General features: G+C 40.3%; 1 protein-coding gene across 1 annotated transcript in view; it reads left to right on the top strand.

The window, feature by feature from the left end:
• The window catches only part of LOC124723043 (E3 ubiquitin-protein ligase HERC2), an 819,840-nt gene that overhangs the window by 182,778 nt on the left and 609,422 nt on the right, over window positions 1-27,640 (top strand). The window contains exon 18 of the mRNA XM_047248222.1: window positions 12,183-12,411. Within this exon, the coding sequence (XP_047104178.1) occupies window positions 12,183-12,411 (229 nt within the window). The remainder of the gene's footprint in view (window positions 1-12,182; window positions 12,412-27,640) is intronic.

The following is a 27,640-nucleotide window of genomic DNA, read 5'->3' as shown; positions in this document are numbered from 1 at the left end:
TTTGTGCCAGGGGCTGTGCTGAGTGGAGCAACTCAATTGTTTTCTTCCAGTCTGGGGATACTGGATGAACCAAGAGTTCCTTAGCTGGAATTGTATCATGACTGAAGATCAAGATTTATCCATCCACATAGCAAGGCTCTACAAAAATACTCTTCATTCTAATGTTTAACCATGAACTAAGTAAGTGAATGGATGGTGAAAAGTATGTTATATGGCAGTTGTGTTTGGTTTACATAGGAATGTGGGGCTCTCTGTGGACAGAATGTTTTGTCCCAACTATATGTCAAAACTATGTAAAACCCAGTAATCAATATTTAATTATTTCCAGTGGCTTGGAAGAGGTTGTTCACTGGTAATAACATCCAGTCCAATAAAAGAGGACAAGACTTTAGTGCTCTGAAATAAATACACTAAAGAAATTCATTGTGACACAATGACTTTGTTACAGTAAGGTACAGTAGAATACATTTGAGAAAATGTTACTGATGTACTAGAAAAATGGGCATAAACTCTAAAATTGGCAAAAAAGTTTTATAGTGAAACATGTCGTAATGTAATCTTGCTTGCAACTAGTGCATTTCAAAAGTCTGAGAACTGGTCAGTGTAGTAAACATGCTACCTCAGACCAAGCTGTGTTTTGCTCAAAATCTGAAATAAGTGTGAAGCAATATCACAGAAAGAAATTCCAAGGAACAGAGTGCCAATATATGCACCTGTGCCAGTTGCTCCTATGAAGAAGGAATCTTCAGGGAAGAAAAAGATATTGATATCAGCATTATGAAGGCAGCAGTTCCTTTAACACATCAATCTTGTGCCACAAACTCCCCAGGTGGTTCGACATGAGGGAGGGGAGGGGGAGGGGGAGGGGGGGATCGAGAGAGAGAGAGAGAGAGAGAGAGAGAGAGAGAGAGAGAGAGAGAGGAGGGAGGGAGGGAGGGAGGGAGGGTGGGAGAAGACAAAAATCTGTCTGGTAGAATGAAGTCCATAATACAGAGGAACATAAACCATAAACTGGTTCAGCACATACATGGAGAAACAAACTTTAGCATGCAGAAGATCCTTACGCTCGTGTTTTCAACAGACACCTCTCAGCCTACTGATGCCCTTGTAGTAACAGAATATGCAATTACTGAAATGATGATGACATGAGGACTAATGTTGGAAAGATCATTGATGTGAATGACATACCATTCCACACGTCTCTTATTTTCTCTGTTAGACTTACGCTAATATAATTTTACTAGCTCCTTCCTCCCCCCTCCCCTTTACGTGGTAATCAAGAGAGCAGAGGGAACCTTTGAGAAGGTCTCCCCTTTCTATATTCACAAGGCATTGGAGGGTATTGCTGGGTCCTTAAAAAGCATTAAACAACTTCATAATGAAACACTTCTAGATGAAACCGTCATGTCACACCAAGTATCTAAGATTCTGGGATGCAAGGCCCTAGGTGACTACCCTGTTGTGATTAAGCTGCATAGCACATTTAACATCTGTAAGGGCCTGGTTACCTACTCTGATATAGTAGAGATGGACTCTGAGAAGTTAAGTGAAGAGTGGAAAAACGTTGGAATTGTGAAAGTGCAAAACTATATCAGGAGAGTCAATGGCATCTTGGAAAAAACTGCAATGTTTATTTTAAAATTCAACGCTCCATAATTACCTAAACATATTCTTGCAGCCTATATCAAACTTAAATGTTCAGCCGTTTGTTCCAAACCCAATGTGGCGCTTCAAATATCAAAGATTTGGTCATATCACTATGGCATGTAGCGGGAGGTCTACTTGTGGAGATCATGGAGCCTCAGATCACGAATCGGGCGACTCTTTTACACTTCCTCTGAAATGTGTGAACTGCTCCACAGATCACTCAGTTTGAAGCAGGGAGTGAGGAGTTCATAATGAGAAAAGATAATTCAGGAGTTGAATGTTATGAGACGCATACCCTGTGGCGAAGCTATATAAGCTTTCAGTGCTGTATATCATCTAACGTTTGCATCAGCCCTTAAGAAGCGAATCAGCAAGTGTGATGCCTTCAAACAAACCCAGACCACAAATTCAAATACGAGTATGTGCACTTATCAGTGTACCTGAGGAGAAAAGCTACACTTGACTAGAAACCATTTGGAAGCCATCAATGACTGACTTGGAACCTCAGCCACATGCTACTGCACACCATCACAGGCTCACTGTGCCATCCTCTCTATCCATACAATGAACTCTTCCCACAAGTAAAAACAATGCCACACAAAAAGTTATTCAAAATTGAACGAAGTGGCAGCAAAATCATTGGATCACCAAGCACTCTCCCTTTCTGATGATGATTGTGTGATCGAGGATACTTATATCTACATGGAGGAACTGGAGACCTGGGCACCGTCTAACATTCCCCTGATCTGTCAGGTAAACCATCACTGCTGAGGGAGAGGGACAAGGACAACACTCGCTAATCGATGGCTCCGGCATGTTCTTCTATATTACAATGGAACTTAAATGGATACCAATTGCATTTGAAAAAAATATAGCTACTGGCCCAGGAGAGACCGATCTCCATCTGCTTGCAAGAAACTCATTTTAAAGTCACTGACACATCTGAATTAAGGGGCTAACACCTACAGTAAAGATGATCTTACTGGAGACAGGGCTAAGGCTGTGGTAGTTCTTTTCATTGATGACAGATGCTGCTTCTCTCCTGTCCCTCTTACCATGACCATACAGGCAGTTGCAGTGAAATGTGTCATACCAGTTGAGATCACAGTGTGTTCTTTATAGCTTCCATCTCATGAACCATTGGCTACCACTTGCTCCAGGGGTCAAATTATTCAGCACCTTACCCATTCATAGTGTGTCTGCCTTTTAAACTAAAGCTAGGTGACACAGTTTTTTTTTTTTTTTTTTTTTTTTGCAGCTGTAGGGTCATCTTCAGCCATTGAGCTTTGTTTTTGCTCCCCAGCTATTGCAGACTCAGTTTAGTGGGGAGTGGCCATAAATCTGCACTCCATTGCTCACTTTCTGGTGTGGGCCACCTGCTGACTTGGAGAGTGCCAACAGGAGATTACAAAATTGATATTTCAGAGGGCAAACTGGTTGTGACACAGTCTGCAGGCCATCTTCAAACGATAGGATTGTGCCCAGGAGATCATGGGGCCGTATCATCTGTTTGATCCAATGAGCTGCTGTCGATTCCATTTCCAACTCTAGCAACCACCTCTGATGACAGCCTGTCCCTTTCAGCAATTCAGACACCATTCAATTACAGAAAATCTCCGTGCCTTCAAGTTTGCGAGATCACAAGCAAGGCAGGAGATAAAAGAAATGAAAGAGGAACTCCTGGTAGAAATTTGTGACTTCCATTAATCGGCCCACTTCCACTACATGAATTTGGGACTCAATAAGGCAGATTTCAGGCAAAGTCAGTAAACCTCACGTTATTGCCTAGTTGAGAAATGGAGTCCTGGTGGGCATGCATAAAGAAAACGCTCAGGTTTTAGCTGAACACTTTTTTACCATCTCTGTGTCATCCAAACTCCTTCCTCAAGGACTGGTGCTTTCAATATTTTGTTGGTGAGTTCCTGTCTGATTGCTTTGTTCAGGAGTATGTAGTTTCCCAAGGCAGTGCACTCCCAAGGGCAGGCCTCAGGCACGGCCAACCAATTGGCAGATTGCTTGTGTAAAATCTAAATGCAAGACTGTAATATATTTTGGTTCAAGACCCTTCTGTTTTTGAGAAAACCACCCCTAAAGTTAATGGTGCGTAATTGTCGGGTTCTTTTATTGTCATGTATGGTGTGATAATGGGAGAGTCAATAAGATAATAAATAAGGAATAATAGCAAGGTAGACAAATAAATATCTCAAATGACTCGAATTAGTAAAGAATTAAACTTTTAATCATGGTTACCTTACTGTGCCCTTTTATTTACCCTGTTACATGTCCTTACTTTACTTTGTACAACTAAATGGCTGCTACATGTAATACAAACATTCAAAGCAAATATACTCATGGCACCAAGGATATCTAATAATACAATTTAAGTGCAACTACATCATTCCTTCTGAACATTTGGTAGAAAACAGGCTTGTTTTACATTTATCAATATTTCCTTTTCACTAATTAATTTTAGTGCGTACGACACCTGAAAGTTGATTGTAACTTATGCTATGAATTGTTGTCACAACTGCGTGGTTGTGGAATGCTCATTGGGTTCCCAGAAGTACATTGCAATTCTGGACCATCCAGATAAAATTCTGTACCATCCTTCACTGTAAATAAACACTGCACAGTCGACTGTCTGTTGTCAGTCATGATGAATTCACAGTGGTATTACTTGGCATTACTTTCACACAGTGAGGCTTAAAATCTTAAGTATTTACTGTTCCAAGTCATTTGAAAAATTTATTTACTGACCTTTCTGTTATTCCTTATTGATCACTTTAGTAACCCTGTTATTCCTACCAGTGTCAATGCAGAAAAAAAAAAAGAAAATAAACTGCAGAATGCATTTGAGAATCAATCACTGGTTCTCTGCTCCCCTGCCAGATGGCTCGGTCGCTACGCCAGTGGCAGTTTGGTTGAAAAGCTTTTACTTTATGGGTACACAGGCAGAAATCATAACAATTTATTTCTTGATTTCTAGGAAAATATGTGTTTGCAGGCCCTATAAGTGTTGATGAAAAATACTCAGTTTTTAATTATCTACCAGTCTTGTCAATTTTTAGTTGATTGTGTGTCATGAATGGAACAAGTGGTTTTCTCAAAACTAGATGGATGTTGAGCCAAATTATCTTAAAGTCTTTCGGTTTATGTTATACACAAGCAAGTGGAATCAGTTGGCCATGTCAGAGGCTGTGGGGCAGCGGGTGGAAAATTTCTATTGTTACCTTTCTCAACACAGGCTCTCTAACTACAATGTTGGCAACCAGAAAGTGATTAGCAAAAACGTGATGCCTGTAATTAAAATAATCTGTGTAATTAAAGATCTCTGATGGAGAAATAAAGTTATTGATCATTGAAGTTCCTTATGCTGAGGATTTAGGATGCCATCTGGGATTCATAGAAAATGCAATTTACTATAACAATTTTCACTATATTCTGAAAACGATAAAGCGTAAAGTTCCAGACAAAAGTTTACCCAAGAAATGCTACTATCAGCTCTTGTACAATCAGAGCTGTTCAGAGTCTATTGCACGGATCCTATTATCCCTAGATAACAAACCTTTTTAATAATCGTTATCGATGTAAATGTCCAAAGTGAATGCTCACCAAAATTTAATGTTAATAGTCATCAAACACCACGCTAGTAATGGTTACGTGCATACCGAGTTACGTAATACGGCATCCAAGGCTGTTCCTTGCAACTGCACAGACGTGATGCAGCTTCCGACATAGAGTGCGTGCTGCTACGAATCTAGAAGAGAACTGGGGCCCACCTCTAGCTCGCAGCGCTCTTATTTATATAGCTGCAGTGTGGACCACCGAAAGTGCAGCCGACAAAATTTGCCTTCCTGTCTAGCAGCTGGGGCTAGTAGAGCACCACTTCAAGTTACTAAGTAATTAATTGCTTCGTTCACTGATGGCTGATGAAGCTCTCAATTTAATTGTGCAATCAGCACACAGGTAAGTATCTAATATAAAATTCTGATGTGGCTAGATTAAATACTTTTGGTGAGAGAATTATTTTAGTTTCACTGCACACGATAGATGAGCTCTGAACTTGCCCTTTGGAGAGACGCTACAGCTATAGTTTTATAGCTACCTTTTGGAAACTTCTCACATCTTTGTTATTATAATGTATCTCCATTTTACCTAAATCTAAACATCCTAGCTTTATCTAATCACTTACTCAATCTATCTTGCCTTCTGAACTTTTAGGACATAAAAACAGAAATCATGAATTTCAACCAAAATATTACTTTGTGAGACCCAGCATGCTGTTCCATTAAATTACAATGAAAAAGGAATCTGAATATAAATTTTGAAGTTTCTAACTCCTTCCTGTTGCATCGATTATTTTTACATAAAATGTCCAAATTTCGGAAAACTGTTAAAGTTATTAAACTGAAACTTAACACATTATCATTTTAGCATCACTCCTGACATGCTATTAACTTTTCAGATTATTTACTTTACTTTTAAGGTATCGCGCAACATTCGTGACGTCATAGCTAGTTACAGTGGACTAGGCTGGCACACAATGGAAAGCATATGAATTCTATATGGCGTGAGTAGGCTGCTTCCCTACAAGGCCTTTTCCTTGTGAGTGTCACACTGTTTGCATCACTATCACTCCTCTGCAGTCAGAAGCCCATTTAAAAGTTCTTTATTTGTGGATGACTTCGCCATCTTCTGCTCTCCCTCTGATCTTATGATGACTATAAGGCAACTTTAGCTGACCATAAGGAGGCTGGGAGCAGACCAATAAAAGGTTCTCACTTGAGAAGACTACTTTTTTCAACTTAAACTCTGCTCATTTCAGTTTTCACCCACCAGAGTACATAATGGGGGACATTCTTTTAAAGTTTAAGGACAATGTGCCATTTTTGCTCCTACTATTTGACTTAACCTGGTTCCTGCACCTAAAAGACTTGCAAACGAGGGCTTCAAATCATTGAATATTGTGAAGTGCCTCAGTGGAGAGGTGTTGGGAACTGATAGATTCCACCCCCTGCAGTTTTGTGGCTCATTTGTCAGATCACAGATTACGGCAGTGTGATTTAGGGATCAGCCCATATTTCTTGCCTCAAAATATAGACACTGTCCACCATGAAAGCATTCAGATATCAACTGGAGCATTTTAGACCAGCCCACTTAAGAGTCTGTGTGCAGAGGCTAATGAAACACCACTACAGATTCAGTGGCACCTCCTCCTGGCTTGACAGGCACTGAACACCTCATTGTTGCCTCCATCATTGGCATTTAGTGTGGTGGTCCATCCCAACTTTGGGTGACAGTTTAGGAATTGGCCCCATGTGGCCAATATTTGGTATACAGTGCTACTGACTGTCTCACAGATATGGGTTTATTAGTCTCCCAAATACACAGCCAGGAAAGGAACAAAGTGCCTCCTTTTGTTGTTTTGGGGCTCAAAGAAAGCTTGTAATCCACATTATATTTTAATATCTCTGTTTTCTTTAGTACCACCGTTTTATCATTGTTTATATGAATGGATCCCAGTAAGAGTATGCCCTTGATTTTGCCCTGTTTTCGCAAATAGGGTTTTCCAGGCGTGCCTACTGGAACAATTTACAAATTATAATGCAGTGTTATGTGGCATTATGATGGGTCAGGATTTGATTCAAAAGCATCACAGTAAAAGTTTTCTCATCTCTTCCAACTTGCTCAGTGCAGTACATGTGATTCACCAAATGTACCAAGTACACTTGTTGATTCAGCTCATCCATGACACCTTACAGTGACTCCAACACTGAGACAAAGAGGTCTTTTACTTTGCATTTGCACACATTGTGACTCTGGACTCACATTCAGAAGGACGACCGTTCAAACCCACATCCAGCCATCCTGATTTAGGTGTTCCGTGATTTCCCTAAATTGCATAAGGCAAATGCCAAGATGGTTCCTTCGAAATGACACAGCTGCTTCCCTTCTCCACCTTCCCTAATCCGGGATTGTGTTCTTCTCTAATGGCCTCGTTGTCAACGAGAAGTTGAACACTAATCTCCTCCTTCCTGCTGGACACATTGGGATATGGGGAAACATTATAACTGACAAGGCAGCCAAAGAAACGTGTTTGTATGATGTGGTATGTCAATGTGCCTTTCCGTTGCATGCTGTCATCTCATTATCTGACAGAAGAATCATGTGTCTGTGAGAAACTGAATGGTTGGGAGTGTCAGACAAGAAGCTGCAGCCACTCAAATCGACCACACGGGCTAGATGGACTTCATCCCAGCCACACTTATAGAAGGAGGTGCCGTTCATCAGACAGCACATAGGATGTACTTCTTTAACGCACAGTTTCCTCCTCCAACAGGAGGATCCAGCACTGTTTGTAGTGAGCCACTTTCAGTTTAACATATTTTGGCAATGTGTGTTTTAATACTGAGATCAGGGCAGTCTTTGATTTGACTTGAGATTTGTCCACAATCCTTGCTGACACTGACACATACCTCACATGGGTTTTGAAATTTTGTGAACTGTTGGGCCCCGTCCATAAAGTGCTAGAGAAGGGAGGTGGACATTAATGCATTATAAACAACACCGCTCATGGGGCAGCTGTAACCCCCCCACCTCCCCCCTCCCCCCCCTCCCCCCCCTCCCCCCCTCCCCGCCCACACACCTCCCTCGAGATTGGCATGCTGACTCACCATAAGGGTGCGGATTACCATGTTGTTGAGTGCCGCACATACATAATTATCACCATTGTCATAACTGTGTTGGAGGATGATTTTGAACTTGGGAGTTGAAAGTGTCATAAATCACATTAGTTTATTAATTAATGTTAACAAGTTACAGCAACTATGAACAATCTGATTTTACAGTCAGTTGGAGATCTCACAAAAACTTAACATGAGTTGACAGAATCGCTTTCATTGTGCTGTTTTGTGGCATTATACTTTGGCTTCGACTTCATTCATGTAGGGATTGTAAGAGGTGATTAGAACAGTATCAGGATGAAAATAGGAAGCAAACCTTCATACTTACTAACAGATGTAAGGCAAAATGTGGGAACTTCTTATTGCTTTCTAGATTTTAATAATTTGGGAGTGAAGGAAACCACTCACCAGTTAGAGGAAGTGTTTGTCATCAACAGGCACACACAAGCGTACATTATTTACAGTCTACTAGAACTTTTCTGCACATTTAGTTAGAGCTTAGTTAAAGTAGTTCATCATAACTATTGTACTGACTTTAGATATCTGTGATGAGAGATTTTGTAATGTAATTTTTTAAAATGTTATTTTAGTTCTGTGTGAAATGACATGAGCGAGTGAATGCTGTTTCAGCACATAGATTAATCCTCCTGCTAAGCATCTGGACTAGATTAGAGTAGATATACCTTTTATTCCATAGATCCTTTGTGAGCAGGTTTTCAAGGATGTAGACAAGTTAAAAGGAATACATATTAAAATGTGTATACACACATTAATGTCTCTTCCGCAGATTCCAAGTTAAATGTGAAATACGTGATAAAAATATTAAACACATTTCCATTTAAGAAATAATAACAAACTTGTCACAAAATATTTGAAGGTCACAGGGATCTGCCAAGTTAGACTTTCACATCTGACAGCTGGGTTATCATACACAGTATCTTTTGTTTCACTATGTAAGTTGATGCAGGGATTTGGAATTTTAATCATTGACATTTGCGTGTACTATGACCAGGAGATATACTTGCAAGCCACAGGTCCTCATTCCTTAATTGACAAAATTCTGCCAATGAAAATGTCTTTGAATAGCTGGATTTAATGGCACTAAAGGCAACATGAAACTTAGTGATACTAGAATGGTAAAAATTACTGTTAAACACTTTACAGTGATTTACATTATGTGAACCTGTGTCCACAAGGAAGTGCAGTCCTAACATGCCAGTACGATCACAAGGACACCATTTTGTCACATTTTCATTACTTGCCCTAGTAACTGCATTTGGTAGTCCCTGATCCAGTGACAAAGTCTGTTGATTCACTTATAAGTATATGATGTAAGCCATCCCTCTCTGTCACGCCACTGCTGCTGAAAAACTATAACATGTACAAAAATGTTTTATTTATAGTCTGCTCAAAATTGCTTTATGATTGGCGGTTCTGCAGGAACATGAAGAAGCATGGAGCAGAGTTGTCACATCCCGAATGGCACGTGCACGTAGTCTTACGCTTCGTGCAACTCACTCAAACAGGCAAATTATTCAGTGTACAGATATGGAACTATTATCAATTTGTAGCGGAAAAGTTGCACTATGTTTTGATTTTAGTTTTATCTGCAGCAACGAATTACTAAGACGGTATTGTAGCAATTATACTGTACACAGTAATATTTATTTTATTTGATACAGACTGAATTACTAAAACGAACTACATATGGTAATAGTTGCTGAAAAGGCTTTCTTTTTAAAGTTTCAAAACTTATGACAATATAATTTTTATGTAGCTAGTTACCATTGTAAATTGTGTGCTCCAAACATGCAGCTGAATCCAGCTGTGCCCCATTTCTATGGTAATAATGGAAAAACTCCACTGATGTCACTTTTGTACCTGTGACAGATGCTTGACATGTTAGTGTCACTGTTGCTATTCAATGAAATAATCACTTCCTTCTCTGAATTTTCCAAAACAGCTTCAGTCTGTCATGCTTCTTCAATGCTGCTCTGTGCACGTTTGATGGCTTTTCTACCGTCTTCAGTGGTGATGTTCCTAACAGCTTCTTGTGTGATGATGTTCCTGACAGCTTCTTGTGCGAGTGCTTTGACTGCAGAGATAGTAAATTTATTATTATTCCAGGAAATGTAAATTTAATTTGGGCCCATAGTAACTCTATGGGGTTGAAATGACAATGGTAGGGTGATAGTCTAACGATTGTTTGCCGGTATGGTTTTGTGAGATTCTGGATTTTGTATATGGGGAACTGTGGTTTATGGATTTTTTCCCATAAGTTCCCTCTTTGTAAGGTTATGACACACATTGAAGTTTGGTGCTGGACCCAATCAATCATTTATTCCTTCCCCATCGGCATGGTAGGTGCCTTGTCAACCGCAACTGAAGTGTAGGGACCATTACATAGAACAATTGTTGATAGGTTTCCCAGGTTTGATATTAGTGACTGTATGAACCAATTTGTAAATGTATTGTGGTTCTTTTCTTCATTGTAGTCTTCTGTGTTTTTTAATTTAAAAATCAGGAAACTGTTTGGGACAGAAATTTGCACAGTGGCTGCACGAAGAAGAATTAAGTGTGCCCCACTTGCCAGGAGGTATTACCATTGTTGTTTAGATGTTTTCTCTGTCCTGCTTGATAAAAATGACCAGAATTGACCATGTTTCATCAAGCCACACCACTTCATCCATTTACATACTATGGATCTGCATTAAAAAAATGGCATCACCATGCAGCTATAGCCTCCTCTCTCAACAGCATATGACCACAGAAATGTCCATAGTGAATGCCTAGATTGTGTGAAATTGTGAATAATGATGTGCAACTGCATTAAAAAAGTTCCAATTCCTTAAGTATGATCAATAACTTGCAGAGTATCATATATTTCTTTCTGCGATAATAATCATAAACATGACAAAAAATCGTATCTTGCGCAAACGAATCTATATTGGTAGTCCACTTATCCATACAACTTTTTTTCTCCAAGGGTTTTCAGTTTTGATGTTTCTCCAGTTTCTTTTTCTTTCTTAAACATTTCCTTTCCAATCTTCACAACAGTCTTTTTGTTTACTGTTCAGGGCCACCACAGTTCTGTTGATTACCTTGTTAACAGAGAGCAGTGGGCAACTGTTACGTTTTCCAGTCTCAAAGTAGGCACGTAATGTACAAACCATTTCTCTCCACTGCCCTTGTACAGCAATATCCTGTCCAAGAGAACTTCCTACTGACATTTTTCAGTGCTGCACAACAAATAACAGCAAAAATAAATAAAGTAATAACTCCTGCAACTGCAAACACAAACATAATCACTGGGTCCAATGCTTGCATAGGAGGGCAAAATGGCTGAAACTGAAGGCCGTTGCAGGTGGGAAGCGTGGAGGTAATGGGGTGAAGGTATGGTAACATTGGGTGTTTGCTGCAGCTACGGGTCTTGAGATTGGCGGAATACGGTCTGTGATTCCCACATGGGCTTTCCTCCTATTACTTCCCTTGTAGCTGTCAGCCATAAAGTAATTTTGAACAGACTATAGTTATCATATCAGTTATGTGTGTGAACTGTCTGCTGTTGAAGACATGAGTGGGTGATTTCATTGTCTGCCATTTATTACTGTTTAATTTTTCAGAATAAAGATTATTTTCATCTATATTTGAGCATACATCATTTCTTGATCGTAGGTATAATCGTTCTATAGTTATGAGATTCACTCTAGTGAAAAGCTCCACAGAAGGAAACACAGATTACATTTACTAGGCTACATAATTGCATTTGTATGGCTGAACTGACTACATTTGTAATGCTCATTTGGTAAGATTCTGTAAACTGGGCTTAATTTGTTTCCTTGTAATTTACAGTTACATGTGCTAATTGGGCACAATATGGATGTGGCAAGTGTTGGTCTTACATCAGGAAGCAGTCTCTTAATAAACTTGAAAGAGAAAGTGGTTCAATTGGCTAGTAATCGTGGAGTGCTGGGTTCTGTTCAGGCTGCAGCCCAGGCTGCATTGCAAGTTGGCTGGAGTGCACTCCTTCCAACGGCTGATGAAAGGGCCCGCACCCTTTCATCACTGCTGCCTAATTCAGGTATTCTGAGCATTATTTTTTGTGTTTTAGTATGTGAATTTCATATATATCTCTAAATCAGTGGTAGCCTTGATGTATTTTCTGCACAAAAAAAAAAAAAATAATTGAATGTCAATGGTTTATAAAATTTAGTCTGTTTGGTTAAATTTAACGTGGGTTATTATAGTGACAGTCAAATATATAAATGATTACACAATAGTACAAAATCCATAAGGTAAAGCAAATGCTCAGACCTCTGTGATGTTATGATTAGCTCTATGATATCAGTGCTCAAAGTTGCATTCCATGTTGTTGAATTCTGCACAAAACTGCCTTGAGCATTTAATCTTCATGTCCTTTCAAAGAATGTGGCAGCAAGATATGAATCTCAAACTGAGAGAGAAAGAGAGACTGAGTGGGGTATACTAGACTCGCATTCGGGAGGACTGCAGTTACAACCGGTGTCTGACCATCCTGATCTAGGTTTTCTATGATTTCTCTAAATCACTTAAGGCAATTGTTGGGATGGTTCCTTCAAAAAGGCATGACTGCTTTCCTTCTCCATCCTTCCCTAATTCGAGCTTGTGCTCCATCTCTAATGACCTCATTGCTGATGGGATGTTTCAACACTAATCTCCTGCTCCTCCTCCAACTGAGAAATAACTTTGAATTAATTTACAGCATTCTTTAAACTGCTGCTCTAAATATTTGACTAATTTGATCACTACAGAGTACAATGGGAATGAATAAACCCTAATGCTGTGCACTTTAGGCGCATAATATTAAGCTCACTGAACAATAAAAGTTTAGTCATCAGTATTTCAATAGCCTTCGCAAGTGGTGATATTTTTTTAACTTCATGAAACTAAAAGTACTATTTTTGAATACCTGAAAATGTTTCATTAGGTTTACAAACTTTCTGACTTCATAGTCATTGTGTAAAAGTACAGATAGAATAAAACAGCAAGTAAAAGAAACATTCAATAAAAGAATGTTTCTTTGGCATGGAACAAGGTAAGCCAATGGAAACAATTGGGATAATCATGGGAAAATGATTTTAGCTGAGGAAGGGGGGTTGGGGTTATTTGGGGATTTGGGGTTGGCGTAAGGAACTGAAGAGGAATGGTGGTGGTGAATGTAGAGATGGCATACTATGTGCTAGTGTGAATGCAAACTAGTTGCATGACATGCCTGCTAATCATTGCCTTTTGTCTGTCCGTATACTTGTTGATTCAAAAATACTACTAGAATATGTGTGGCCAATGTATGACTTATTGTGCAGCTATACTGTGTGTATAAAAAGATGACTCTAGTTGCATGGAGAGTGTGTAAAGAGGTATCAATAAATCAATCCCTGCAGCTTTCCATAGAGGCTGCAGTTGCTAGAGACATTAACTGTGGTTCTCTATAGCACTGTGTGTACGTAGGAAATATTGGTGCTCAGCCACTTCAGCCATGACAGTTAATGCAAATTGGTCATATTACGTGAAGACTGTGTCTGGCTTGTGCTGTGCTGTACTGTGAGTTTTCAATGTGAGGACTTGGTGAGCCAGTGTAAATGAATGGTTGCTTCTGGATGTTGTTCTTGCGTTATAGTAACAGCTATAACATAATTGTATATGAGAACTGTTTAAAGCCAGTCTCATAATGTTATAGTACTTGTTGAGCTGAATGGTAAGCAGGGAAATGTGAGTCTACAACAGCTCAATGTTGCTGTTTTGACTGAACAACAAGAGAGTCTATTTCTGTGTGATCAAAACATGTTCAGAACACCACAGAGCCTGTTCCATGTTTCACCACTTCTTCCATACAGTCATCCTGCTAGACTTTTTGATATCTACAATTAACATGTCACATAACATTTCATCAACTGGCAGAAATGTGTTTCATCATATCAGGTACTGTGTTTTCACTGTTGCACAATTCTCTACTGGCATACATTTGCCCACTGTAATTGGACAACTATGTGGGCAGTATTAATTAAGGCTCCCTTTCCTCCGTCTCTGCTCTAGATGTGAATGCAATGCCCCCCCTTTTTTTTCATTTGGCAATAGGTTTGTAAGTATCGGTGTTAACTTCATATAAAAATTCCTGCCTCATAATAGCAAGGTGCCTTATAGCCATGAGCCGGAACGCATACTAGTGATCCACGTTCATGAAGATATTTTTTTAAATGGAAATTCTGAAATGAATAAGCTGTCTACCACTGCCAGTAAACCAGTATGGTTGTATGCACCAGTAAACCTGCAAAAGGTGCCACTTTCTGTACAGAATGAACTTTGGTGCATTTAAAGACAGTCATCCACAATTTTCAGCTTCATCACATTGACCATGCACCTCATTGACAGAGGTAGGCAACAAACAACATTGCTTGGATGCTAACCTGTACCCTCAAGCAGGTGTTACCACCCACCACCCCCTTTCATTTTACTCTGCTCCACCTTTCTGTGTGCCAGCAGTCAGCTGAATTTCTTGTTAGCTTTGACAGAGCATGTGACAAATTTATGAGAGCTTGAAAGTGACATCAAGAAATTTGGTTTGGGACGCATCATTCCACTAATCTGAGACCCAAGTCTGGCCACCCATATTGCAAGAGTTCTGCTGGTACAAGTGTTATGTCTAATGTGTGTGTGTCTCTTAGTGGCTGTAGATCCTGAATTTTGACCATCGTTTATGTGCGTCCAGTACACTCATGCCCTGCTTTGTCCTGCTTCGTATCCCATTCAGTTCTTGGGAAAAATAAAAACAAAGAAACAAAAAAATGCTAGCAAGGAATTATCAGGAATCATGATGTATATACCATAAGAGACTAATGTTGATACAAGTAAACAACTAAAATACAGTATTAGACTGATATAGCTACTCTACAGCTAAAAATTGATGTTTTGCAGATCCACTCCAGTTTAGAATGAGACGTTTTACATTGAAACATAAAACCAGAAAGATATTTGATATAATTACAAGATGCTATTTCTGAGTCCATTTTGTATAAGTCCACAAAACACTGGCCTGAAGGATACAATTATAGTCTTTTCTGAATGACGCTATTCTGTTTTTCTATTCAGTTTCATGTCAAGCCATAAAATAAGACAGGATAGAAGTGTTGGTTAAAGAAAGCTTCCACATTCAAGGTGACATGTTTGGGGATTGTCATGTTGTAATCGAAGTCCAGGAACAAGCTGAAGAAATATTACGAATTTGCGCGTTGTGACTTCCCAAGCATAGCTATAGCTGTTGAGTCTATTAACGTTTTTTTAATAGTGTTTATTGTGAATGATACCTGTGCATAGCCACACTGTTGTGCCTACCTTTTGTTAAGTATGATGCTCCAAATTATGCAGAACAGCTGCAGTCAGCTACTTAATATGCATGTCAGTTACTTAGGATAAGTGAGATTTTATTTCATTTTGTAACTTGTTGCCAGCCAACATGTCATTGTTTATGTTGATGCATCCATTGTATCCTGAGGTGTTGAAAGTTAAAGGTCATTTAACAGTGGGAAATTTGAGAATTATACAAAATGTATCTCAGGACAGGTATGGTATTGCAGTCAACTGAGGATTGTGATTTATGTTTTTGACTGCTACAGATTGCGTGTAGTCATAGAAGCAATCATTGCATCAGGGTAGTTATTGACATTAAAGTCATATCTTTCCTTCATAACACTACTCTCACTGAGTTCCAACTAGAGTGTACTGTCTATTTATGAATCATTTTGCTAATTGAATGTGCAGGAGTTTTAGTGACAACTGGCCGATGAGTGCCCTGAAGCAGTACATACCAATGAAATCTGAATATAGATCAAAGAAGACTGACCAGGAATTCTTCAGAAAATCATGAAACCACTTTGAGTAACTTTTAGGACCTGTAGACATGCATATTTGAGCTCTCTATAACTTCACAAAGTATTGATTTTGTGACAGTGATTTGTATGTTAATCTTCTAGGTCACCATTAATCTTATACAGAATGAAAATTAATCTTTCACTGTGAAGGAGAATGCGCACTTCTTTGAAACTTTTCAACAAACTAAAACTGAGTGTTGGATTGGACTTTGAACTGAGAACCTTGCTTTTCATGTACTGTATTTGTTTCAGTTCTGCCAGTTTCTCTTTTCAGTGTCACCAAAGGTGTCTTGCATCTTCTGCTAGACTACCTTTCCTGAAAGAAAGGATATTGTTGAGGCCCATTTCCAGAATGAATTTTTCACTTTGCATTAAAATCTCTGCTGTTCTGAAACTTCTGACCGATAAAAAAGTGTATACTGGAATGGAACTCTTAACTGGAACTTTCCCACTGCGTGCAGTGCTGTAAAGTTGGGTCATGAGTGATGCTTGTATAGGTCGGTTTGTAAGAGCCTGCAAAAGTCAAAGGTCCAGTTTCAAACCCCAGACTAGTACACAGTTTTAATTTATCAGGAAATAACATAAGTGGAATTACTTTCATGCTCTCCCAGGGGTTCTGCGTTGATCTCTCTGTAAGTGTCAAACTGTAATGCATGCTGACTCCAGTGGAGGTCTGAAGCACCACGTGCTAACTGGTTGGTATCAAATGGTGAGCACTTTGAGGGAGCTTAACTACCATTGAGTGACTTGAGGTTTGCTTAATGTAGGTTTTGTTGGGCAGAGGGAGTGGAGGGAAAAGGGGGGGGGGTGGGAATTAAGCCAGCTGTCTGTTATATTTTCTCTTTGTAAAAATTAAAATAGTGGTTTCTCTGTATTTTAATTCCGTTATGCTTACTGGCAACTAGTTTCGAACTATTGAGTTCATTTTCAGGCTAGGCCTATTAAAGCTGCACTAATAGTGCTGCGGCAGGTGACAGTCAATTTACACATGGGTAATACACATGATACATAGTCACACAGAATATCAGATCAGTTTCACAATATAGGTGTATTCACAAAGTGCAGCTGAACTACGCTGTGGAGCCTAGTGTGATTATGTATCAGGTGTGTGTTACCTACGTGTGAACTGAGTGTCACCTAACGAATCACTATTAGAGCAGCTTTCATCTACATATACATCTACATCTTCATCTTCATCTATATCTATATCTAATTATCTATGTAGATACTCCGCAAGCCACCGTATGGTACACAGCGGAGGGTACCCTCTACCACTACTTGTCATTTCCTTTCCTGTTCCACTCACAAATATAGCCAGGGAAAAACAACTGTCTCTATGCCTCTGTGAGCCATAATTTTTCATATCGTATCGTCGCAGTCCTTATGTACACAGTATGTTGGAGGGAGTAGAATTGTTTGGCAGTCGGCTTCAAACACTGGTTCTCTAAATATTCTCAATAGTGTTTCTCAAAAATAATGTCGCCTTCCCTCCAGGGATTCACATTTGAGTTCCTGAAACATGTCCATAACACGTGTTGTTCGAACCTACCGGTAACAAATGTAGCAGCCCACCTCTGAGTTGCTTTGAGGTCTTCCTTTAATGCGATCAGATATTGATTCCAAACACCCGAGTAGTACTCAAGAATAGGTCGTACCGGCATCCTATATGCAGTCTCCTTTACAGGTGAACCACTCTTTCCTAAAATTCTCCCAATAAACCAGTGTCGACCCTTCACCTTCCCTACCACAGTTCTTTAATAGGCCTGGCTGGAAAATGAACTTGCTAGTTCTAAATTAGTCACCAGCTTAATAAAATGCATCTGTCACTGAATTACTATAAGGAATTTGTTATCTGAGTGCTAAGTGTTGTAGTTTCTTGACAACTCTGTGTTCCGATTTGTACTTAATTGTGGTTATGATGTGACATTGTTTGGTGGAGACACTGGGTGCTTTGAAACATCTACATCACTGTAGCTCCAATTAGGCAACATAAAAGCTGTTGCATTGCAAAGACAGGAACTGAACGCAAGAAGTCCATCTTTCCCAAGGTCTGTATTGTCAGGGAATTTCAAAACAGCTGCATGTCAGGCATCCACCAGTGTTTTCTGGAGACACTGGTCAGGACATGACAAAGGAGTTGCCAGATGCAACAGGTATGTGTTTGGCAAATGTGTACTTTTACTTGGACGGCACAGCCTAGCAGGGGTTCAAGAACAATGAAGAGAATCTCTTTAACTGGAACAAATTCCAGCCCAAAACAGGGGGAGGAAAGTGTATGTACGGTGACGATCTGCAGTAAGTCAATTTAGAATGGAAGAACAGTTGAAGAACAGGGTCCAATTTCATGTGTAAATGACACAGTCTTACATTCAGAAATTTTTGGTCCCATGCCACATTGTGTATCTGAATGTGACAGAAGCTAACAAAATCTTTCTCTTAATGAAATGAGTATGGGACATGTACCAAACTATTCTGATAAAGATGTCACGTCCACCAAGAAATACATCAGATGGAGCCAGCCATTGACGAAATGGAACATAAAAAGAGCTGAACGAAACAAATATGACTGACACCCGAATGTGGTCCCCTGTGGCAGTTGTGGAAGATGACCATAATCTCACTCTTTCATATGCTAGGTAATAAGAAAAGAAATCCAGCAGTTATGGCAGTCAGAACTGTTGGGCCAAGTAAACAAGAGATAGCAGTCATTAATGTTGACCCCATACAGCAGGAGCTAATAGAGAATGTTGAAGAAGAGGTGTATTGTTCTTAAGCATCAATATCTGTCATCAGTCTAATATCCAGGAAGAATGGTCTGAGTCAAATTGGACTTATAACACAGCCATCAAAGAACCACCCAGTATCCAATCAATGTAGGTACAACCAGCTTCTCCACCAAGTGTAAAGCCCTGCAGAAGAACAGACATTTGGAGAACAGAGGACAACATGCTAGTGTATATCCATGTTGGACGCCCAGGACTCATACGTTGCTGTGGGGAAAGATAACAAGTGTTCAATGACTACTACACCACCAGACATCAACTATCTCAACAGTTCTATTCTTGTCAGTCAACTGCAAACAATTATTGTCAACCTCTAGGATGGAGCCCATTGCTGTTCCATAGACAAGGTCACTCCCCAACAGACTGTATCAGCTTCTCATCCCTGTCACTCACCTAGCTGCTAAACTCAGGAAAACTAAGCGAGGTGACCACCTATGGAGATGGCACTGCCATAGATGAAAATCCTTCGAGGACAAATAGTTACCAACATGTAAGGAAATCTCACTGGTGTCGTCATCAATGGCCAACCAGTCTGGGTGCTAGTGGGTGCAGGGGCTACGTTTTCTGTAATGCTGAAATGGTGGTTGTCACCAGCTAAAGAATATATCCGTAATACGAATGCAGTTGTGCTGAAGGTTGCAAATGGGAAATACACAGTGTGATCAAAAGTATCCGAACACCTGGCTGAAAATGACTTACAAGTTCGTGGCGCCCTCCATCAGTAATGCTGGAATTCAATATAGTGTTGGCCCACCCTAAGCCTTGATAACAGCTTCCACTCTTGCAGGCATACGTTCAATCAGGTGCTGGAAGGTTTCTTGGGGAATGGCAGCCCATTCTTCACAGAGTACTGAACTGAGGAGAGGTGTCGATGTCGGTTGGTGAGGCCTGGCAAGAAGTCGGCGTTCCAAAACATCCCAAAGGTGCTCTGTAGGATTCAGGTCAGGACTCTCTGCAGGCCAGTCCATTACAGGGATGTTATTGTCACATGTACATTTACATCCATACTCCGCAAGCCACCTGACGGTGTGTGGCGGAGGGTACCTTGAGTACCTCTATCGGTTCTCCCTTCTATTCCAGTCTCGTATTGTTCGTGGAAAGAAAGATTGTCGGTATGCATCTGTGTGGGCTCTAATCTCTCTGATTTTATCCTCATGGTCTCTTCACGAGATTTACGTAGGAGGGAGCAATATACTGCTTGACTCCTCGGTGCAGGTATTTTCTCAAACCTTCAACAAAAGCCCGTACCGAGCTACTGAGCGTCTCTCTTGCAGAGTCTTCCACTGGAGTTTATCTATCATCTCCATAACGCTTTCACGATTACTAAATGATCCTGTAACGAAGTGTGCTGCTCTCCGTTGGATCTTCTCTCTCTCTTCTATCAACCCTATCTGGTATGGATCTCACACCGGTGAGCAGTATTCAAGCAGTGGGTGAACAAGTGTACTGTAACCTACTTCCTTTGTTTTCGGACTGCATTTCGTTAGGATTATCCCAATGAATCTCAGTCTGGCAGCTTCTTTACCGATGATTAATTTTATATGCTCATTCCATTTAAAATCACTCCTAATGCCTACTCCCAGATAATTTATGGAATTAACTGCTTCCAGTTGCTGACCTGCTATATTGTAGCTAAATGATAAAGGATCTTTCTTTCTGTGTATTCGCAGCACGTCACACATGTCTACATTGAGATTCAATTGCTATTCCCTGCACCATGCGTCAATTCGTTGCAGATCCTCCTGCATTTCAGTACAATTTTCCATTGTTACAACCTCTCGATATACTACAGCATCATCTGCAAAAAGCCTCAGTGAACTTCTGATGTTACACACAAGGTCATTTTATATATATTGTGAATAACAACGGTCCTACGACACTCCCCTATGGCACACAAGAAATCACTCTTACTTCAGAAGACTTCTCTCCATTGAGAATGACATGCTGCGTTCTGTTATCTAGGAACTTTTCAATCCAGTCACACAATTGATCTGATAGTCCGTATGCTCTTACTTTGTTCATTAAACGACTGTGGGGAACTGCATCAAACGCGTTGCAGAAGTCAAGAAACACGGCATCTACATACCTGGGATCCTGTGTCTATGGCCCTCTGAGTCTCGTGGACAAATAGTGCGAGCTGGGCTTCACATGATCGTCTTTTTCGGAACCCATTCTGATTCCTACAGAGTAGATTTCTAGTCTCCAGAAAAGTTATTATACTCGAACATAATACGTGTTCCAAAATCCTACAACTGATCGACGTTAGAGAAATAGGTCTATAGTTCTGCACATCTGTTCGACCTCCCTTCCTGAAAACAGGGATGACCTGTGCCCTTTTCCAATTTTTCGGAACAATACGCTCTTCTAGAGGTGCTCGATCGTATTGAAAGATGCAATCACCATCCCTGAATTTCTCTTCAACAGTGGGAAGCAAGAAGGTACTTAAAACATCAATGTAGGCCTGTGCTGTTATAGTGCCACACAAAACAACAAGGGGTGCAAGCCCCGCCCCCTCCATGAAAAACACGACCACACAATAACACCACCGCCTCCAAATTTTACCTGTTGGCACTACACACGCTGGCAGATGACATTCACCGGGCATTCGCCATATCCACACCCTGCCATCTGATTGCCACATTGTTTACCGTGATTCATCACTCCATACAACGTTTTTGCACTGTTCAATCGTCCAATGTTTATGCTCCTTACACCGAGTGAGGTGTTGTTTGGCATTTACCAGCATGATGTGTGGCCTATGAGCAGCTGCTCGACCATGAATTCCAAGTTTTCTCACCTCCCGCCAAACTGTCATAGTACTTGCAGTGGGTCCTGATGCAGTTTGGAATTCCTGTGTGATGGCCTGAATAGATGTCTGCTTATTACACATTATGACCCTCTTCAACTGTCGGCAGTCTCTGTAAGTCAGTAGACAAGGTTGGCCTGTACGCTTTTGTGCTGGTGGACCTAGGGATGTTTAGGAGTGTGGAAATCTTGCATACAGACATATGACACAAGTGACACCCAATCACCTGACCACATTTGAAGTCCGTGAGTTCCGCAGAATGCACCATTCAGCTTTTTCATGATGTCTAATGACTAATGAGGTCGCTGGTATTGAGTACCTGACAGTAGGTAACAGCACAATGCACCTAATATGAAAAACATATGTTTTTGGTGGTGCTCGGATACTTTTGATCACCTAGTGTATATGTAGCCAACAGGAGCACGTATTGCTATAATAACTATGATGTGACAGAGTGCCCTTCAGATTTGTAATTTTTGCAAAATGTAGTCATAACCTTGTTTTCAGATGAGACTTCTTGCAGACATCACAAGCAGTCGTAGACTGTGGAAGAACAGAGCTCCAGGTTGTTGAAGCTGTTCCAACAAGCACACATAACAGAAACTTATCTGGGCAGTTGTTTGCGTTTGAATACATTGTTATCCCACCATCATCAATGAGGCAACTTCCAGTCATCAGTCTAGATGCTCAGTTAAATTATGAAGCTTTTGTCAGTTGCAAACAGCTTCTATGACTTAAAAATAAATAAATAAATAAATAAAGCTAACTCTACATACCAGTAGTGATCATAAGCATCACAGATGGTCAAGGAGAACTTTAGATCACTAATTGTCGCAAGCAACCACAACTCATACCTAAAGGTGTATGTGTGGGACAGCAGAACCACTCCAGGAAGGGGAGCTTAGTGCCATCAATGAAGAATCTTGCTTCGCTACCACTACAAATAAGTCAATGGAGAAAGCATCTGTTGAACTTCCAATATGATCTGGCCAGACCCAGGAACAATGTTTGCTATGTTAGCCATTCTGCAATAGTTTTTGGATGCTTTCAATTCTGGTGTGGAGAAAAGACTGACCAAGCGGCCAATGATAAAATATTATAACAACATGGGAGGGAGTATAGAAGATGCTTCAGCATGAAATTGAACCTTCAGAGAGCCCTTGTTTATCTCCTGTGGTTTTCGTGTCGACTATTGATGACTGAAATAAATCATGAGGAAAGAGGTAGGTAGGTAGGTAGGTGATAAGTTCCTATGGCACCAAACTGCTGAGGTCATCGGTTCCTAGGCTTACACACTAACACTACTTAATCTAACTTAAACTTACATATGCTAAGGACAACACGCACACCCATGCCTGAGGAAGCACTCAAACCTCCAATGGGGGAAGGTGCGTGAACCATGGCAAGGCACCTAAGACTGCGTGGCTACCTTGAGTGGCAGGAAAGGTTGCTATGCATTGATGATACCCCAGACTGCTTGAAAGGAACACTGTATTTCTCAAGTATGTACATGCAGACAGGCTGATGGAAAATGAAGGTGTGATGACTCTGACCAAGAAAAAGACTTCCTTTGTAATTCCTGACAGCCTCTGTGAGTTCAGAGTCATACTATTTGTGTTGTGTAATCCTCCAGCCACCTTCAGATCTATGATGGACAGCCTGCTTCAACTTCTTAGGTCTTTGGTATCTCGATGACCTTGTTGTTTTTCCATAACATTTGAAGAACATCTGAGCTGCCTGACAACTGTGGAAAAGTGTGTCCAGACCTCATGCTTCTGCCTGAATCTGAAAAGGTGTTTAGGGCACCTAGTTAATCTACATCTACATAGAGGGTGACAGTTATTGAACTATATGAAATAAAATCGTCGTAACTTCTGAACCGTTTGTGTTAGGATGTTCAAACTGCACAGTTGGCTGCAAGGCATGATGGGAATTAGTATGCTCATATGGTTTGGTTTAGTGTCGAAGCCCACTTTCATTTGGATGGATCTGTCAATAAGCAAAATTTGTGCATTTGTGGGACTGTAAATCTGCATTTTTCAAACGAGAAGTGTCTTCACCCACAATGTGTGGCTGTGTGGATGCAATGTCCAGTCACAGAAATATCACTGCGATATTCCTCGATGGCATGGTGACTACCGAATGGTACATGAAGGCTTTGGAAGGTGATTTCATCCCCATTATCCAAAGTGACCCTGATTTAGACAAGATGTGGTTCATGCAAGGCGGAGCCTGACCCCATGGAAGCAGGAGAGTGTTTGATGTCGTGGAGGAACACTTTGGGGACCACATTCTGGCTCTTGGGTACCCAGAGGCCACTGGCATGGACCTTGATTGGCCGCCATATTCTCCGGATCTGAACACATGAGACTCTTTTTTGTGGGGCTGTATTAAAGACAAGGTGTACAGTGATAACCCCAAAAACATTACTGAGCTGGAAACAGCCATTTAGGAGGACACTGACAGCATCGATGTTTTGACACTTCAGTGGGTCATACAGAATGACGGGAGGCATGTCGAACTAAGAGTGTATGCTTATGTAGTTAGTGATGACATGTAACAGTTCTGCTGAAGAGCTCAAGTGCCCATTTTGTATATCACAGCAGTTATAAACATAATTTTTCACATGTGATACATTATCAGCATCTGTAGTGAATAATCATATTCACGTTTTTCTGCGGGTGAATTTCCATTTTTTCGTACCAAGTGAGCTGGTGCAATGGTCAAAACACTGAAATTGTATTAGGTTGGAAGTTTGCTCAAATCCATGTATGGCTATCCAGATTTAGGTTTTCTATACATTCCCTAAATTGCTGAAGACTGACTGGCTGGTTCCTTTACAAAAGACTTGGGCAATTCTCTTCCCCAATCTATGCTTGTACTGTGTTTCTAATGACATCATCATCAACAGGGCATTAAATTGCAGTCTTTTGTGTTTCTCCTATCTTTTTCCAATCCCAACTGATGTTAAGATAGTAAAAGAATAGTGAGATCCTACATATTTCACCTCCTTTACAAACAAATTAGTTTGTGTACATTTTAATTGTTTTTATATGCTTGAATTTTAACCAAAAAGCATCATTTTAACTGTTAAAAAGAGCACTGATGCGCTTGGGTCTCAGATTTGACAGAAGATTGACTAGGCCACACAAAAGGGCTCCAAACCAAGATCCTTGAAAGCAATTGGTCTCCTGGAATGTATTATTCGCAAGAATTATGATATAAAATAATTTTATCTCTTGTATTTTTACACTTATCAGTCAGAACAATTTTTCCATCCTTATACTGTGGCAATGCACGTGCACATTTTGCATGGAGTGCTTGTGATTGTGTACGCAACAAGTGCTGGCGATCCACAGAAATAATTTGACCAACTCTATGTGCATAGAATTTGGAAAGCTACTGATTTGAGCAACTTTTAAAAAAGGTAGATTTTGATAACTCGTGTATTAAGGGCCTGCTGACATTTGTGTCTATTTGTGTGGATAAGGGACAGTTATATTGTCGTAGATGACAAATCAGATGGTGTCCATGCCTGAGCTCAAGACAGAAACTTGTTACCTGTAAATAAGAAAATTTGTTTACCTGTGGTACGACTACAGTAGGTACAGTACCAAGGAAGGAACATGTGGTTTGCAAGTAATTATTTCTTGCACATGATTGTTAACAGGGCTAAGCTGCAACAACCCCTATATGGGCTACTATTAACCTAATATTATCAACAGTTAAGATAGTAATAGGCACAGCCCACCATGATCTAACATTGTAAATAAGTTCTCTAGTAAGATGTATCATGCTTCTTCTTTTGTCATATGAGGGGTTGGGTCAGTATATTGAGTTTTACAGAATAGTACCTTCTTATCATGTGCCATAAGGGCATACACATCCCTGTGTTATTTTGTGTGGGGATACTTATTTGGGTGCCTCTAGAACCTTTAATAGTTACATAAGATGTCATGAAATTTGTGCTTTATGTCAATATTAGTGTCGACCCCACACATCACTTCATTTTCTGATGATTTTCCGCTGGACAGGATATTTCTGTGCAAGATAGTTGTTCTTTCCACAATTTCAGAAACTTGCTGTACTAGTTTGAGACATGTGATACTGAATTTCACAGGTTTTTTGATGGAGCACATATTGGAAGTTATTTAATATCAACCAGAGCTCATGAATCAATTCCACAAAATATATAAGAATTGTATGAAATGTAAGAATCTGGTGCTATCTTTTAGAATTCATGCCTTTCTCAATACCAGTAGTTTAAAATCTTTTTGCAGTGTCTCTAGTACTCAGTGAGAAGAATAGATGCCATTTTTTTTTTAAAGTTAATTTAAAGTTATTCGTCCAGCATGCCCCATGCTGTCCCCTTTCAGTCCACTGCTATGTCTGGTTCAGTTATACCTGCATTGAGGTTCACCCGCTCACCTGTGATTGCGTGGAAGGTTGTTGAAAGGTATAACAGGCGGTAAAAGACTATCCAGTAGACTGACTAAAAGACCTTCCTGTTTTTTTTTTTTTTTTTTTTTTTTTTTTTTTTTTTTTTTTTTTTTTGTGACAAACAGCTTTCAGGTGTTGTCTGTGGGTGATAAAGATCCTGAGTCATGTGCAACCATCTACCCTGCCTCTGAGAATGCCTCTCAGCTTGTAAGGTCCTGGGACTCTCAGAAGGTGGATTGTTGGTAGTTGGGAGCTCCAGTGTTAGGGATATGATTCCCTTAGGGATATAGCTGTCAAGGAGAGGAAGAAATCCAGTGTTCACTCTGTGTGCATACCGGAGATGAGGAGGGGTCATTCCAGGTGTGGAACAGATCATGTTGGATGCCATGAAGAACACAAAGTGCAGTCAACTACAGGTGGTGTCTCATGTTGGTACCAACAATGTGTGCCACTGTGGATCGGAAGAGATTCTCTCTGGTTTCCAGCAGCTATCTGAAGTGATAAAGAAAAGCAGCCTTGTTTGCAAGATGAAGACAGATCTCATCATTTGCAGAACCAATTACAGACCACTGGTACAGAACCCAAGTTGAGGGTCTGCACCAGTGGCTCAGATAGCTCTGTGAGTGTGTAGGCTACAGATTACTTGACTTGTGTTTAAGGGTCGAGAGGTGTCGTGATCCGCTTAATAGATCAGGGGTCCACTACACACAGGAGGTGGCTACAAGGGTAACATTGTTGGTGTGCAGTGGGCTGGGCTGATTTTAGGTTAAAGAGTTGTGGAAGTATAAAAACAGAGATTCACTTTCAAACGATGCAGGTGGTTCAAACACTGTACGAGGATAGACCTAGAAAATATTGATACCAGGTGGTTTTAATGAAAGTGCAGCTACTCACAGAGGTCCAGTGTGGGCCATAATTATCATATGGCAGCAAAACTTGGTAGATGTGATTGTGTGTTCATGCAGAACCAATTTACTCTGGAAAACAAATTAGTTCCATTTGTGGATACCAGGCGCAAATCTGGCACAGTGCACCGTTTGTATGACAGTATGATATCCAAGCTGTCATTTGATAAGCTGTAACCTGAGTGAACGCTATGGCTAGTGAGAAGAGAGATCGTGCGCTGTTAGTGAAACTGTTTGATGTGAGTGGCAGTAGTTAAAGTGCTACACTGAGAGATTACAGCCGACTGAAAGGTCTGAGGAAGGGCCCGATGTCATTATATGGTCTAAAGACGAAGGATGAAATTTGAAAACATGAGTAAGATTGGTGTGGGAACTGGAAGAAGAAGGCATCCTGCCATGGTGGAATTTATTGATGAGGTTGCTTTAGCTGTAACTGACTCTGCGGTGTGTGCCCTGGGTAGTGCTTTTGTTT

Source organism: Schistocerca piceifrons, chromosome X (genome assembly GCF_021461385.2).
Source record: "Schistocerca piceifrons isolate TAMUIC-IGC-003096 chromosome X, iqSchPice1.1, whole genome shotgun sequence".
In the NCBI taxonomy this organism is placed as follows: Eukaryota; Metazoa; Arthropoda; class Insecta; order Orthoptera; family Acrididae; genus Schistocerca; species Schistocerca piceifrons.
The sequence above is the reverse complement of the archived record's forward strand: the minus strand, read 5'-3'. Positions and strand labels throughout refer to the sequence as shown.